General features: G+C 48.6%; 1 protein-coding gene across 1 annotated transcript in view; it reads left to right on the forward strand.

The window, feature by feature from the left end:
* CD276 (CD276 molecule) overlaps positions 1-14,354 on the forward strand; it is a 47,273-nt gene that overhangs the window by 15,084 nt on the left and 17,835 nt on the right. Inside the window, exons 2-4 of the mRNA XM_053365410.1 lie at positions 1,889-2,013; positions 9,560-9,910; positions 11,096-11,392. Coding sequence (XP_053221385.1) covers positions 1,965-2,013; positions 9,560-9,910; positions 11,096-11,392 — 697 coding nt within the window. The 5' untranslated portion in view covers positions 1,889-1,964. The remainder of the gene's footprint in view (positions 1-1,888; positions 2,014-9,559; positions 9,911-11,095; positions 11,393-14,354) is intronic.

Here is a 14,354-nt window from a genome sequence, read left to right on the forward strand (position 1 = left end):
CTGGGTTAGCAGAGTCTGCAACCTGAAGCGTATGCAACCTGAAGCATTTGTAACCTGAGGTACCACTGTATTAGACCCATCAAGGTCTGCCAAATAATGGCCAGGTATTTAAAGCACTATTTTAGTAGAACAAAGGGGCAGGGAGAGAACGACTTTGGGGCTTTAAAAAGCCCAAGTTAGTTAACAGTTACTACCCCCCCCCCAAAAAAAATGAGGGAGTTGATTTCTCAAGCATTGTAAACCAGGGGTGCCCAAACTTTTTTCAAAGAGGGCCAGATTTGATGACGTGAACATGTGTGAGGGCCAACCAAAGTTTTACAATTTTACCCAGAAGTTGTTGAGCCCTTTTTAAAGGATTTAACCCCAAAGTTGCTGAGCTTTTTCTTACAATTTTACAGAACATATTCTGCCACAGAGGCCTCATTAGGCCCCCATAGCGGGCTTTGGCCATGCCTGTTGTAAACAATTCCATATAACTTAACAACATAATGCAAATACAAGATGTAAGTGGGAACATGGTCTAGAGAATGAATCATTCTTTCCATTTATCTCGGAAATTCAGGAAATAGCACGCATGCTTACAAATTCTGAAACTGAATGAAGAAAACAGGCACACCAAAGAAAGTATTCTGTTTTCAAAAAGTAGGCAGGGTTATAGTGCAGGGGAGGGGAAAATGTATTTTATTTAGATCTAGGGGCCTTAGGAGACCATATCAGAATATGGTGGCCTCTCTTTCTGAAGGTTCGGTGGCCATCTGTCAGGGACTCCTTAGTTGTGATTCCTGCTTTACAGTGGGTTGGACTAGATGACCCTTGGGGTCCCTTCCAACTCTGCAGTTCTATGATTCTATCATTGGTATACTCCATAAACCATTTAAAAGCCTATTTTGGCATTAAGCAGGATATAAATTCCATTAGTGGGACGCGGGTGGCGCTGTGGGTTAAACCACAGAGCCTAGGACTTGCCGATCAGATGGTCGGCGGTCCATCTGAATCCCCGCGATTGGGTGAGCTCCTGTTGCTCGGTCCCTGCTTCTGCCAACCTAGCAGTTTGAAAGCACGTCAAAGTGCAAGTAGATAAATAGGTACCACTCCAACGGGAAGGTAAATAGCGTTTCCGTGCGCTGCTCTGGTTTGCGAGAAGAGGCTCAGTCATGCTGGCCACATGACCCGGAAGTTGTACACCGGCTGCCTCTGCCTATAGAGCGAGATGAGCGCCGCAACCCCATAGTCGGCCGTGACTGGACCTAATGGTCAGGGGTCCCTTTACCTTTACCTAAATTCCATTAGTAACAATAAAGTGTGCCTTACTGGTCTTTTGGCAATCTCCGACACAGCCAACGGGGCTTGCAGATAGAGACTTTGTTTTGTTTCAGTGTCCTTGTTTTGCTGACTTGGCACCATCAATGGGGCTGGGGAGGCTGCCAGACCACGTCTTCCACCACCCCTGACCATGGCCCTGCTGGCTGTAGCTGATGCGAGTTAGATCCTGACAGTATCTGGAGGCCCACCGGTTTCCCAGCCCTGCTTTACAGAGAGAAGCTCCCTGCCCCAAAGAGATTCCAATCTAAAATCCGAAAGGGTCATTGGGGCCGCAGAGGGATAAGCAGAGGCAGGATGTGTGATCATTTCAGGAGTGGTGAAGCTGTGACCTTCCATATGTTGTTGGACTACAACTCCTCTCATTCCTGACCATTGGACCTGCTGGCTTGGACCCTGGGGAGTTGGAGTCCAGCTGCATCACAGAGCGACAGGTTCCTCAGGTGTGCTTTGCCCCATCTTCTCTAGAAGTCCCTGAGGGTTATCAAAAGCAGCTGACCAATCCAGAGATGGAATTGTCTTTTGAGGAGTTCATGGCTGATTTTTTTTGTTACTTTTTTTCTCCTAGGAAGGTGTGAAGATTTGCTCTCCCTAAAATTGCCTTCCAGCGCTCTGTCCCTAAGGGAAAAAACATTGCAAGAAAGATGTGCTTCCAGTTGTGGATCGCTGGTCTTCTGCTGTCAGCACTGGCTGGTAAGGGGTAGAGATGCTTCTGGTTTGTGCCTCTGCAAGATTCTGTCCTGGATTCGGGGGCCTCTGATTTTCAGGAGTGAGACCCAGACCTTTACACATATTTCAAAATATTTCCAGGATTTTGCAGGCTGGAAGAGAGGGGAAATTGAGGTTTCCTGACCATGCCCTGCTCTCTTTAGTCTTAGGTTTGTCCGCTGGTTCACAGGTGGCCAGGGATGAGAGAGTCTCCCATCTGAGACCCTGGACAATGGCTGTCAGTCAGAGTAAACAATACAGTGGTACCTTGTTTCTCAAATGCTGAAAACCTGGAAATAAGTGTTCCAGTTTTCAAACGTTTTTCGGAAGCCGAACGTCTGATGTGGCTGTCGGCTATTGTTTCTGGGGCGCCTGCACCAATCACCTTAGTTTTCAAACATTTCGAAAGTCAAGCAGACTTCCAGAACAGATTAAGTTTGGCACGTTTGTTTTTGCTATTTATTTTGCTTTTTGTTTTTGAGGCTTTTCCGGTTAATTTGTTTTTGTGACTGTGCGGAACCCACTTCAGCTACTGACTGACTGATTGATTGATTGATTGATTGTGTGACTGTGGAAATGGATAATAGCCCCCCATTCAAATAATAACCATCATCAGTGCAGGTAAGAAATTATTTTTTTTATCATCAACAATACTCTCTTATTTATTTTATAGTGCAGTACATTGATTATTGCTTTCATTTTATGGATCAATGGTCTCATTAGATAGTCAAATTCATGTTAAATTGCTGTTTTAGGGGTTGTTTTTAAAAGTCTGGAACAGATTAATCCATTTAGCATTACTTTCTGTGGGAAAGCGTGCCTTGGTTTTGGAACGCTTTGGTTTTGGAACAGACTTCTGGAACGGATTAAGTTTGAGAACCGAGGTACCACTGTACTGGGTTAGGTGACTCATGAACCTTATTCAGTGCAAAATAGCTTCATACATTAACTCAGGGTTGAGGAACTCCAGGCGCAGGTACTAAGTGTGGTTTGCAGCCTTCTGCACGCAGGGGAGATGTTCTAACCCAGGGGTCAGCAAACTTACCGCGCCTCGGGCCGGTGTCTCCAGCGCTGATTGTGCAGTGGGCTGGAGGGCGGGGGGAGTGCATGCCCATACGTGTGCGCATATGCTATTTCCGGCGCACTTCTGGGTCGGAGGAGCACCGGAAATAGCTTGTGCGCATGTGCATGGGCCTCCTCCGACCTGGATGTGTACTGGAAATAACGCTTGCGCATGCACAAATAATGCTTGCACATGCGCACAAGCTATTTCCAGTGCTCCTCCAACCCGGAAGTGGGCAGCCGCGCAGCGCAGCGCTGGTAAGAGCGGGCGGTGGCAGGGGTTGCCGCAGTCCGGATAAACAAGTCCCATGGGCCTTATCCGGCCCGCAGGCCTTAGTTTGGGGACCCCTGCTCTAACCACTCAGCAACAGCCCATCCCTCACTCTCCTCCCTTCCCTGGTTGGAAAGGAATATTACACAGGGTTTTGCATGTAGCTGAATAGAAAGCTCAGAAAGCCAAAGGGGCAGCCCTCCTCTCTGGAGTTTATGCTGGCGTGGGAGACATCTGGAGGCGGAGATTTAGGCTGAAGCAGGAGCGGCCCAGAGCTAGACTTGGCAACGTCCCCTGCATGCTCTCTGCTTGTATACTGGTTTTGACCTTTAAAGCCCTTCACGGCCTAGGACCCTTGTACCTACGGGACCGCCTCTCCTGGTATGCCCCATGGAGAGCCTCAAGGTCCATAAATAGCAACACCCTAGTGGTCCCGGGCCCTAAGGAAGTTAGATTAGCTTCAACCAGAGCCAGGGCCTTTTCAACTCTGGCCCCGGCCTGGTGGAACGCTCTGCCTCATGAGACCAGGGCCCTGCAGGATCTGATTTCTTTCCGCAGGGCCTGTAAGACAGAGTTGTTCCTCCTGGCCTTTGGCTTGGAATCAATTTGATTCCCTCCCCCTCTTTCTTTTTTCCTTTCTCCTCCTGTGATGAGGCTGCATCTTAATGTTTTAATGTTGTATTTTAATCTTGTTTTTTAGTTGTATCTTAATCAACTTGTTTTTATTATTGGTTGTTAGCCGCCCTGAGCCCGGTCTTGGCTGGGGAGGGCGGGGTATAAATAAGATTTATTATTATTATTATTATTATTATTAATTGTATTAATATTAATAAATTAATAATTGTATTAATGATTATTTAATAATAATAATAATAATAATATTTAATTATATAATTATATAATAATTAATTATATAATAATAATAATTAAAAATCTGGCTTCACTTTGAGTCTCCGAGTCTCCATTCTGACCTGCTGATGATCCAGCCCTGACGCTCAGGGGTAGATCATCTGCTTGGCATGCAGAAGGCCCCAAGTCCAATCCCTGGAGATCTCCAGGTAGGGCTGGGGGAGACGGCCTTCCCACAAACCTGGAGAGATGCTGCCAGTCCGTGCAGGCAGCACTGAACCAGGTGGACCAATGGTCTGAGTCAGCAGAAGGCAGCTTCTGATATTCAGTTAGCTGTATCACTGGGTTTTTATGTAAATTTGGGATCTGTCCGGGATTCACACACACGGGAGTAGCCGTACTCTGCAATGAGGTTCAGCCCTCAGATAGAGGACTGTTCCCCATGATTTTCTTTCATGATACTCAGTGCTGATAGACAATGCGCTGCTGAGGTTCCTTTTGCAGCGACTGGATTCATAAAATCAGAGCAAGGGCGACATCTAGTGTGCGAATGGAGGAACTTCCAGTCTCCCTCTCTCCCCACTATATAATAAGGTGACTCAGGGGAACTAAAACTTGGAGTTGCTTAGAAACAATAACAAGCCTGTTTAGTAATAAGCCCTATGGTTAGTCAGACGCCTGTGCTTCCTTCCTCGCAACCCTGCTCATCAGGCGACCTGCAAGGGTTCCCCGTAAATTCAGATTAATCAATCACTGTTTCTTAGAGAAACATTTCTGTATTTGGATGTATTTACATAGGCAGTTAGGGATGCGGGTGGTGCTGTGGGTTAAAGCACAGAGCCTAGGGCTTGCCGATCAGAAGGTTGGCGGTTCAAATCCCTGCGACAGGGTGAGCTCCCATTGCTTGGTCCCAGCTCCTGCCAACCTAGCAGTTCGAAAGCACATCAAAGTGCAAGTAGATCAATAGGTACCGCTCCGGCGGGAAGGTAAGCGGCGTTTCCGTGCGCTGCTCTGGTTCGCCAGAAGCGGCTTAGTCATGCTGGCCACATGACCCGGAAGCTGTACGCCTGCTCCCTCAGCCAATAATGTGAGATGAGTGCTGCAACTCCAGAGTCGGTCATGACTGGACCTAATGGTCAGGGGTCCCTTTACCTTTACATAGGCAGTTGCTTCTGAACTTACCACAGTTTTGCTGGAGAACATGCCTCTGCTTTGGGTCACGCAGTGCATGATTAAACTATGGAATTAATTATCACAAGGTGCATTTCTCTTTCCAATGCAGCAATATCGGTCTTTTGGCCATAGTAAAGGCACAGAGAATCCATTTATGTTGTCCAGTTGTCAAATCCCATATAGAGGGTATATAGTTCAAAATAAGAATATCCTCTGAAAATGTTAGCTTTTCCACACAGTCATATTTATATAATCCACTACGTGCTCCCAAGACTTAGTAAGTGCAGGACAATGTAAAAACCTGTTTTAAAGAAGCATTATCCTTATTACATTTCCAATAAAATGCTGTTCTAGACAGTCCTGTTCTATACAAACGTAGCGGAATCCAATAAATTTTAAAATTGTTTTTTGTTGTATAAGTTGTAATTTAAGGTCCATTGACACCTTTGCTATAGAAATTAAAACCATCGCCCATTGTCTAGTCAATCCTGGTTGACAGGTAAAGTATACATCCTTTGCTCCACCCACTTTTGCCTCCGGCCCTGCCCATTCCCAGCATGTGGCCCCCAAAAGGTTGCCCAGAAAGAAATGCGTCCCTTGTCCTGAAAAAGGTTCCTAGCCTCTGCTGCAGTGCTCTTACTCGGATGACACAATTAGATGAATTCCCAGAGGATAGCTCTGTTGGTTAGCGCATGATGCTGATAACGCCAAGATTGCAGGTTCAGTCCCCATATGGGACAGCTGCATGTTGCTGCATTGCAGGGGGTCGGACTGGATGACCCTCAAGGTCTCTTCCAAGTCTACAGTTCTGGGATTCTAGGTCAGTGTATGGCTTTTAACCGTGATGGCTGAATAGAGACTCTGTTCAAAGGCAGAGTACCACTGAATACCAGTTTCTCTGTGTGAGTGTGCATAGAGGTCAGGATGGGATTCCTAGAGCAGAGCTCAGCAAACTTTTTCCACAGGGGGCTGGTCCATTGTCCCTCAGACTTTGGGGTGGGCCAGACTACTGTATTTTTCGCTCCATAAGACACACTTTTCACCCCTTAGAAAGTAAGGGGAAATGTGAGTGTGTCTTATGGAGCGAATGGCGCTGTGCAGAGAGGGAGAGATGCGCAGCGCCCCTTCAGCGAAGCGCCTCTCCTGGCTTCTGCCTTAGCCGCGCACAGTCTCTTCCGGCAGGGGGAGCCTTCATCCCACTGCCCTGAAGAGGCTTGGTGCGGTTATCCCAGAAGCCAGAACAGCCACACGGTATCCCAGACGCCAGATCCCTCTTGCTGTTCTGGCTTCTGGGATTCAGAATATTTTTTTTCTTGTTTTCCTCCTCCAAAAACTAGGTGCGCCTTATGGTCTGGTGCGTCTTATAGAGCGGAAAATACTGTATTTTGAAAAAAAATCCCCCCCACGACTCTTCCCTCCCGTCTCCACAGCACCGGACGAGCCCCAGTGGCTGCTTACCTGTGCCTTGCGAGTGGCAGGAGCTGGTAGTGGGACGATGAGCAGTGGGAAAGGGCTGGCTCTGGAGAGGGGCTGCTTAAAATGGCGCTCAGCTCAAAATTGGCTCAACAAAGTCCAGCCTCCTTCCTCCTCTAGGCAGGGCAGGGAGAAGCCAGGAGGAGGGAGGGAGGAGGTGTGTGTGTGTGGGGGGAGGAATGGCGCAGCCTGAATGATCAGAACCCCCTGCCGATCCACTCGACGATTCCTGGACGGTCCATGGGCCGGATCCAGAAGGCAATTGGGCCGGATTCGGCCCCTGGTCCTTAGTTTGCCGATCCATGTCCTAGAGTAGCGGTTCTCAACCTGTGGGTCCCCAGATGTTGTTGTACTACAACTCCCATCATCCCTGAGCTCTGGCCTTGCTAGCTAGGGGTGATGGGAGTTGTAGTCCAACAACATCTGGGGACCCACAGGTTAAGAAAGGCTGTCCTAGAGGAATCTGTTTCCCCCCTGTGGGAAATGGGATGGTATACGTGGGCAGGCCTTCTGTCTGACCCAGCAAATCTCTTCCTTAGACACTGTCCTTTTTTCAGGCTCCCCCTCCATCTGGCACAGAAAAGAGAGGGCAGCAAAAGAAACCTCGAGCCTTTACTTGTTGTTGTGACCCATACTTGATTGATGGAAGGTGGTTGCGGGCTTTGCACCTGCAGTTAATGCTATTGTCAGTGTCTAGTCGTCCCCATGCTGATTCATTGCTTTTTAAATCAGGAAAAAGTTGCAACACCTCCTTCTGGGCAGCAGGGGGCAGCAATGTTCCACCATTGCTCCTGACTCCTTTTGGTCCTAGTGCTGTGTTCTGGGGCCGAAAGGGTCACACCGCTTGCTAATGCCACACATTTCCCCTTTGATTCCTTTCCACTGGATCTATTCCCTTGCACGGAGTGGGGCTGGAGGGAATCTGCATTGTGTAGGTGGTGTCATATTTAAGGTTAGCCTTGAGGACCACATAGTTCAGTATCCATGCAAGCAGGCCCTGGGCCGCCCAGGTGACAAGACCCGTCTCTTGGCCTCACTGATGTGGTCCAAAGGAACAACAAACCCCTGTGTTGGAAACTTAACACAACAAACAACACAAGCAACATGATGACCAGTATACTAGATAGCCTTGCAATTCTTATTGCATAATATACCGTATTTTTTGCTCCATAGGATGCACTTTTCCCCTCTTAAAAACTAAGGGGAAAAGTCTGTGCATCCTATGGAGCGAATGCAGGGGGGAGGCAGGCACGAAAAGCCCCCAAGAGCTGCACACAAGCTTCACGCGGGTCTTGCGGGCTTTTCCCCAGGAGGGAGAAGGGACCGCCACTCCCCGACCTGTTTTGGGGGCTGGGGTTGGGGGAAGCTCGGGCTTCCCCTGCCCCAGCCCCACGGCTAAAAAGGAGAAGCCTGAAGCCCCCGGAGCGCAGTGGGAACTGGGGTTTCAGGCAGCTATCCGCAAGGCTTCGGAGAGCAGCGGGAGTTCTCGCTGCGCTCAGAAGGCTTGCAGATAGCTGCCTGAAGCCTGGAGAGCGAGAGGGGTCGGTGCACACCGATCCCTCTTCCTCTCCAGGCTTCGCTTTGCTGGAGAGGCGCTGCACAGTTTTCCCTCTCTGCGCAGCGCCCCTTCAGCGAAGCGGGAGGAGAAATGGAAGGGGCTCCATTTCTCCTGCTGCTTTGCTAAAGAGGCGCTGAGCAGAGAGGGGGAGAATTTTTTTCTTCTTGTTCTCCCCCTCCTATGGTCTGGTGCGTCCTATGGTCCGGTGCATCCTATAAAGCGAAAAATACGGTACATAATTTAGTACAACAAAAACAAAATGTGTGCACTTGTAAATTCTCTAATATGGTTACATATCCTTAAGATCACTGCTCCTTGTGCATTTTTCTAATCTATGGGTTGTGCTGAAGAAGATTCCAGTGAAACAGTCAGATTATCCGGGATCACTGTCCTACGTTGTTATTCACTTACTACTTCGGCACCATGAACATCTAAAAAGTTTTACCGCTTAGCCCACAGGATAGCATCTATTGCTTTGTTTCATCTATAGACTTATTATACTTCTACAGACTTTCAAAGATTGACAGACGTGTGTTCATTTGATTTCAAATATATTAGAGAATTTACAAGTGTACACATTTTGTTTTTGTTGTACTAAATTACCGTATTTTTTGCTCTATAAGACTCACTTTTTCCCTCCTAAAAAGTAAGGGGAAATGTGTGTGCGTCTTATGGAGCGAATGCAGGCTGCGCAGCTATCCCAGAAGCCAGAACAGCAAGAGGGATTGCTGCTTTCACTGCAGCTGCCGAGACCACATAACACCGGTCTAGAAAGACCTACGCTGGCTCCCAGTACGTTTCCGAGCACAATTCAAAGTGTTGGTGTTGACCTTTAAAGCACTAGACGGCCTCAAAGGCCCAGTATACCTGAAGGAGCGTCTCCACCCCCATCGTTCTGCCCGGACACTGAGGTCCAGCTCTGAGTTCCCTCATTGAGAGAAGCAAAGCTACAGGGAACCAGGCAGAGGGCCTTCTTGGTAGTGGCACCCGCCCTGTGGAACGCCTTCCCATCAGATGTCAAAGAGAACAAGAACTACCTGACATTTAGATTATTATTATTCCAGGGCTTGGTGTTTGTGTAGCCTTTTGCTGCCGAAATCTCACTGCTGTGTGCCTTCTCTCCCTGCTTGCCTCCTCACAACCAGGAGCTGTCGAAATTGTGGTACCCGACGATCCGGTGGTCACCCTCTTTGGCCGCGACGCGACTTTGTGCTGCTCCTTCTCCCCGGACGCCAACTTCAGCCTGGACAAACTCAGCCTCATCTGGCAGCTGACGGACACCAAGCGGCTGGTGCACAGCTTTGCGGAAGGCCAGGACCAACTGGCCAACCAAGGGAGGAGCTACACCAACCGCACGGCTCTCTTCTACGACCAGCTGCCCAGGGGCAACGTCTCTCTGCTGCTGCGCCGCGTCCGGATTGCGGATGAGGGAAGCTTCACGTGCTTCGTCAAAGTCCAGGGCTACAGCAGCGCGGCCGTCACGCTGCAGGTGGCAGGTGAGAGGGAGGGCATCAGGGGCCATCGGCCACCCTCCCTCAGGGAGTCCCTAGGACAGCGGTTCTCAAGCTTCCCCCCCGGGGACACCCTTTCAGAATAAAAATTTGCTCATGATGCACCAACATTTCTGTCGATAAGAAATGCATTGTAAAACACGCAGAAACAGCCCCTAGCAGTGCTCGATTTGTAACACAGAACACAACTACATTATAATATGATCACGGGACATCTAGAAAGTATAAAACCATACAGCTATATATTCTGCAAATAAATAATAATAATATTTTGATACTATACTGTACTATGCCCAGTACAGTGGTACCTCGGGTTAAGTACTTAATTCGTTCTGGAGGTCCGTTCTTAACCTGAAACTGTTCTTAACCTGAAGCACCACTTTAGCTAATGGGGCCTCCTGCTGTTGATGTGCCACCGGAGCACGATTTCTGTTCTCATCCTGAAGCAAAGTTCTTAACCTGAGGTACTATTTCTGGGTTAGCGGAGTCTGTAACCTGAAGCGTATGTAACCTGAAGCGTATGTAACCTGAGGTACCACTGTATACCTGAAGGAGCGTCTCCACCCCCATCGTTCTGCCCGGACACTGAGGTCCAGCGCCGAGGGCCTTCTGGCAGTTCCCTCACTTTGAGAAGTGAGGTTACAGGGAACCAGGCAGAGGGCCTTCTCAGTGGTGGCGCCCGCCCTGTGGAATGCCCTCCCATCAGATGTCAAGGAAATAAACAACTATCTGACTTTTAGGAGATATCTGAAGGCAACCCTGTTTAGGGAAGTTTTTAGTGTTTTAAAAAGGACGGTAAGAAACTTTTCCTGGTCTTTATGCTTTCCTGGGCAACCAGCCGGGAGCCACTGACAGCATCCTGACAGGTACATCACGCACTTTGAGAACCATTGCTAAAGGCTGAGTCCTGGTCCCCCTCCCCCAACTTGCATTTACTCCCTTACATTTCTTCATCAGTTTGCGATTCTTTAAACAGAAAGAAGATCACAAAGATTCCTTAGCCTTCCAGTGAAAATTCTTTGCTAATATATGTATTTTTTCGCAAGCAATGTAATGTGTTTTGTATAATGCAAGTTTTTTTAATGTTACCTTAGTTGATATATGATAAGGGATGTACTTAATAAATTTGTGGGCTGAACAGCATTCCACCTCCTCCTCCTCATCTTCCAGCCTTCTACTCCAAGCCCAACTTGAACCTGGAGCCCAACAAGAACCTGAAGCCGGGAGACCTGGTCACGGTGATATGCCACACCTTTTCCGGCTACCCTGAGGCGACGGTGCTGTGGCAAGATGGCCACGGCAACAACATAACGGAGAACATTACCACCTCCCAGGTGGCCAACGAGGAGGGCCTCTTCGACGTGCGGAGCATCCTGCGGGTGGTGCTGGAGCCCAACAGCACCTACAGCTGCTTAGTGAGGAACCCATTGCTGCGGCAGGAGACCCACGCCTCTGTCACCATCACAGGTCAGGGGTGGGAGCAGGGAGGGGAGGATGGCTGGGGGCTGGCATGCTGCTGGGGGGCTTTGTGTGAGAAAAGTATGGCTGCTGCTCAGGAAAACCATAGAATCAAGGCCAGGTGGGGAAAGGGAAGCAAAGAACCTAGAATTCTAGAGTTGGAAGGTTTGCCTCTTGCCAGGCCTCTGCAATGCAGGAATTGCAGCTCAGGAATCCCTATGTATAAAATTAAATTTTCTGTTTTACAATTCAAAATCCTCATTTTACATTCTTAAGATATCCATGACTTCCCTTCTTCTCTTTCCATGGTTCATTTTACATATCATAAACCCTGCATATTTTACAGAAACTATACCATTCGGTATTCCATTATTACATCCATCAAAACTTATTTACACTGTTGAATTTATCTTAATGCTGCCAGCGTTTTCAGCTGTACACAATTATTTCCCATATATTCAATAAACGTTTTCCAATCTTCTTCAATTCACTTTCAATATAATATTATTGTTTTTACATTTTGACTTCCCATCCTTAGATCCGTGATGTTCCTGTTGTTTTCCTTTATCTGCTGCCACAGCTGCCATTTATTGTATTATAACTTATGTCACAGTCATTCATTTGTTCTCCTTCCTATTATTCAAATCCTGCTTGTGATTACATTTGACTATGGCTTTTTTCTCACATAGTCAGAAAAGAACCTCCAGCAAAGTTCTCATCTTTTTGATCTCTTATTTTTGCCGTCAGCTTCGCCATCCCTGCAGAGTCTATTATCTTTCACTTGAAAACCCATATTTCTTTCGTTGGGACTTCTTTAGAAACCTCCAGTGAATGAGCTTCAAAACCTTCAATGAAGGACAGCTCACCAACTTCCAAGGTGGTCAGTACCACTGTTGGACAGCTCTTACTGTCAGAGTTCTTCCTAATGTTTGGTTGGCTAGTGGCCTGTCTAGTCTAGTTTGTAGAGAAACTAGCCAAATCTGCAAACATAAAATTTATAGCAATTGCTCTGCCTCTGCCCCATCTACTGCCTGCTTGTGGCTGTCAGGAGTTCAGCCTACACTCGAGTAGGACCCTGGCAGAGACACATGCCCGATTGGCATGTTCCCTCCCTCTTGGTCAATCGTTCAGGAGCTTCAAAAGCTTTCTTCAGCCCGAACATCACAGTGACTGATGCCAACCGACACCGGCACACTTAGGGATCCGCAGAGTTTGTGCATCATGCTTGACAGACCTCAGCAACTCAGCATTTTGGCTAATCTACTTTATTTACATATAAACACACACGGAGCACTGCAACATGGCTCTCTCTTTCTCTAGCATCAGGCAGCAAAGAGGAAAAGAACAAAGGACAATAGTCCCACTTCACGGAACACAGTAACACAAACTTCCTGTCTCTGTCACTTCCCACTCTGTGGAGTCAAAACATATACCGCCATGTGAAAGACAAAAATCCCATGACTGCAATCATGGAGCAGGAATTCTAACAGTGGCCCCTGGAAGGTTATCTAGAAGAGAGTGTGGCCCCTGGACTGAAAAAATTTCCCCACCCCAGCTTTCACCCTGCCTTTGATTTGAAAGCTGAAGAGGTGACCTCTCTCCCTGACTCCCTTCCTTGCACTTGGGCACAGGAGGGATTTTTTTGGGGGGGGGGTGTGGTCTTTTGTGCTCCCTCCCACGATCCGAGACAGAATTTCTGAACAGGTCCCTGCCCTGTTGCCTGATCCAAGCCCTCATTGATTTGCATTATTTGGGCTGCGGTTAACTCGATGCTCGAAATATCCTGGCTGGCTGTCGGCAGGCACTCGGGAGCGGATGTTTGATGGCTCTTGCAGGGCTCTGGGATGCTGCTGCTGCTGCTGCTGCCTGGTGACAAGCTCCAGGAATACGGGAGAGGGAGAGGGAGATGCTGAAACAACTCATAAATAACGGCAGCAGGGACACTTTATTAAGCGCTGTTTATTGTAAAGGACGCTCCTTCGGCAGGGCTGCTTCTCTGGCCGTTAATGTCTTGATTCTGTGTAAGAGTTTTCGGTGCTGTTTATTCCAGCCAGCCTTAGTGGGGAGGGAGGCTCCTAGAACTTTTGCAGTGAAAGGGATGGTTTGAGGGTGGGAGAAAGTGGAGAGGAGAAAGGGGTGAGCGCGGGGTATCTCGTAGTTCTGGACCAAACACTGTCATCCGGGTGCATATGGAAGGAGTGGGGTTATTTGTTGTTCGACTTTCCATTCTTCTCATCCCTGACCCTTGGCTTTGCTGGCTGGGGCTGACGGAAGTTGGAATCCATCTGTCGACCTGGGTGATATGTTAGTAAATTGTCTGAAACTGGCATGGTGTTCATGCCATGATACCAGTTTCAGACATTTTGAGCTGGCAGTGAATTGTAGTGGCCTGGGAGCCATGATGTATTCCCAGCTCAAATTGCCTGCAGATGGCAAAGGCTCAGGCAGAGGTGTGAGCCAGGGAGGGCTTGCTCAGTAGGGCTTGGCGATGTATCTTGGCTGCTTCTTCCTCCCCTAAGGTGGGGTGGAAGAAGCAGCCGAAATACATCGCAGACATAGAAACATATTAGCATATCTCAGTATTTAAAGGTAAAGGTACCCCTGCCCGTACGGGCCAGTCTTGACAGACTCTGGGGTTGTGCGCCCATCTCACTCAAGAGGCCGGGGGCCAGCGCTGTCCGCAGACACTTCCGGGTCACGTGGCCAGCGTGACATCGCTGCTCTGGCGAGCCAGAGCCGCACACGGAAACGCTGTTTACCTTCCCGCTGGTAAGCGGTCCCTATTTATCTACTTGCACCCAGGGGTGCTTTCGAACTGCTAGGTTGGCAGGCGCTGGGACCGAGCAGCGGGAGCGCACCCCGCTGCGGGGATTCGAACCGCCGACCTTTCGATCGGCAAGCCCTAGGCGCTGAGGCTTTTACCCACAGCGCCACCCGCGTCCCTACAGCGCCACCCGCGTCCCTACAGCGC

The sequence above is a fragment of the Podarcis raffonei genome, chromosome 14 (genome assembly GCF_027172205.1).
Source record: "Podarcis raffonei isolate rPodRaf1 chromosome 14, rPodRaf1.pri, whole genome shotgun sequence".
NCBI lineage: Eukaryota > Metazoa > Chordata > Lepidosauria > Squamata > Lacertidae > Podarcis > Podarcis raffonei.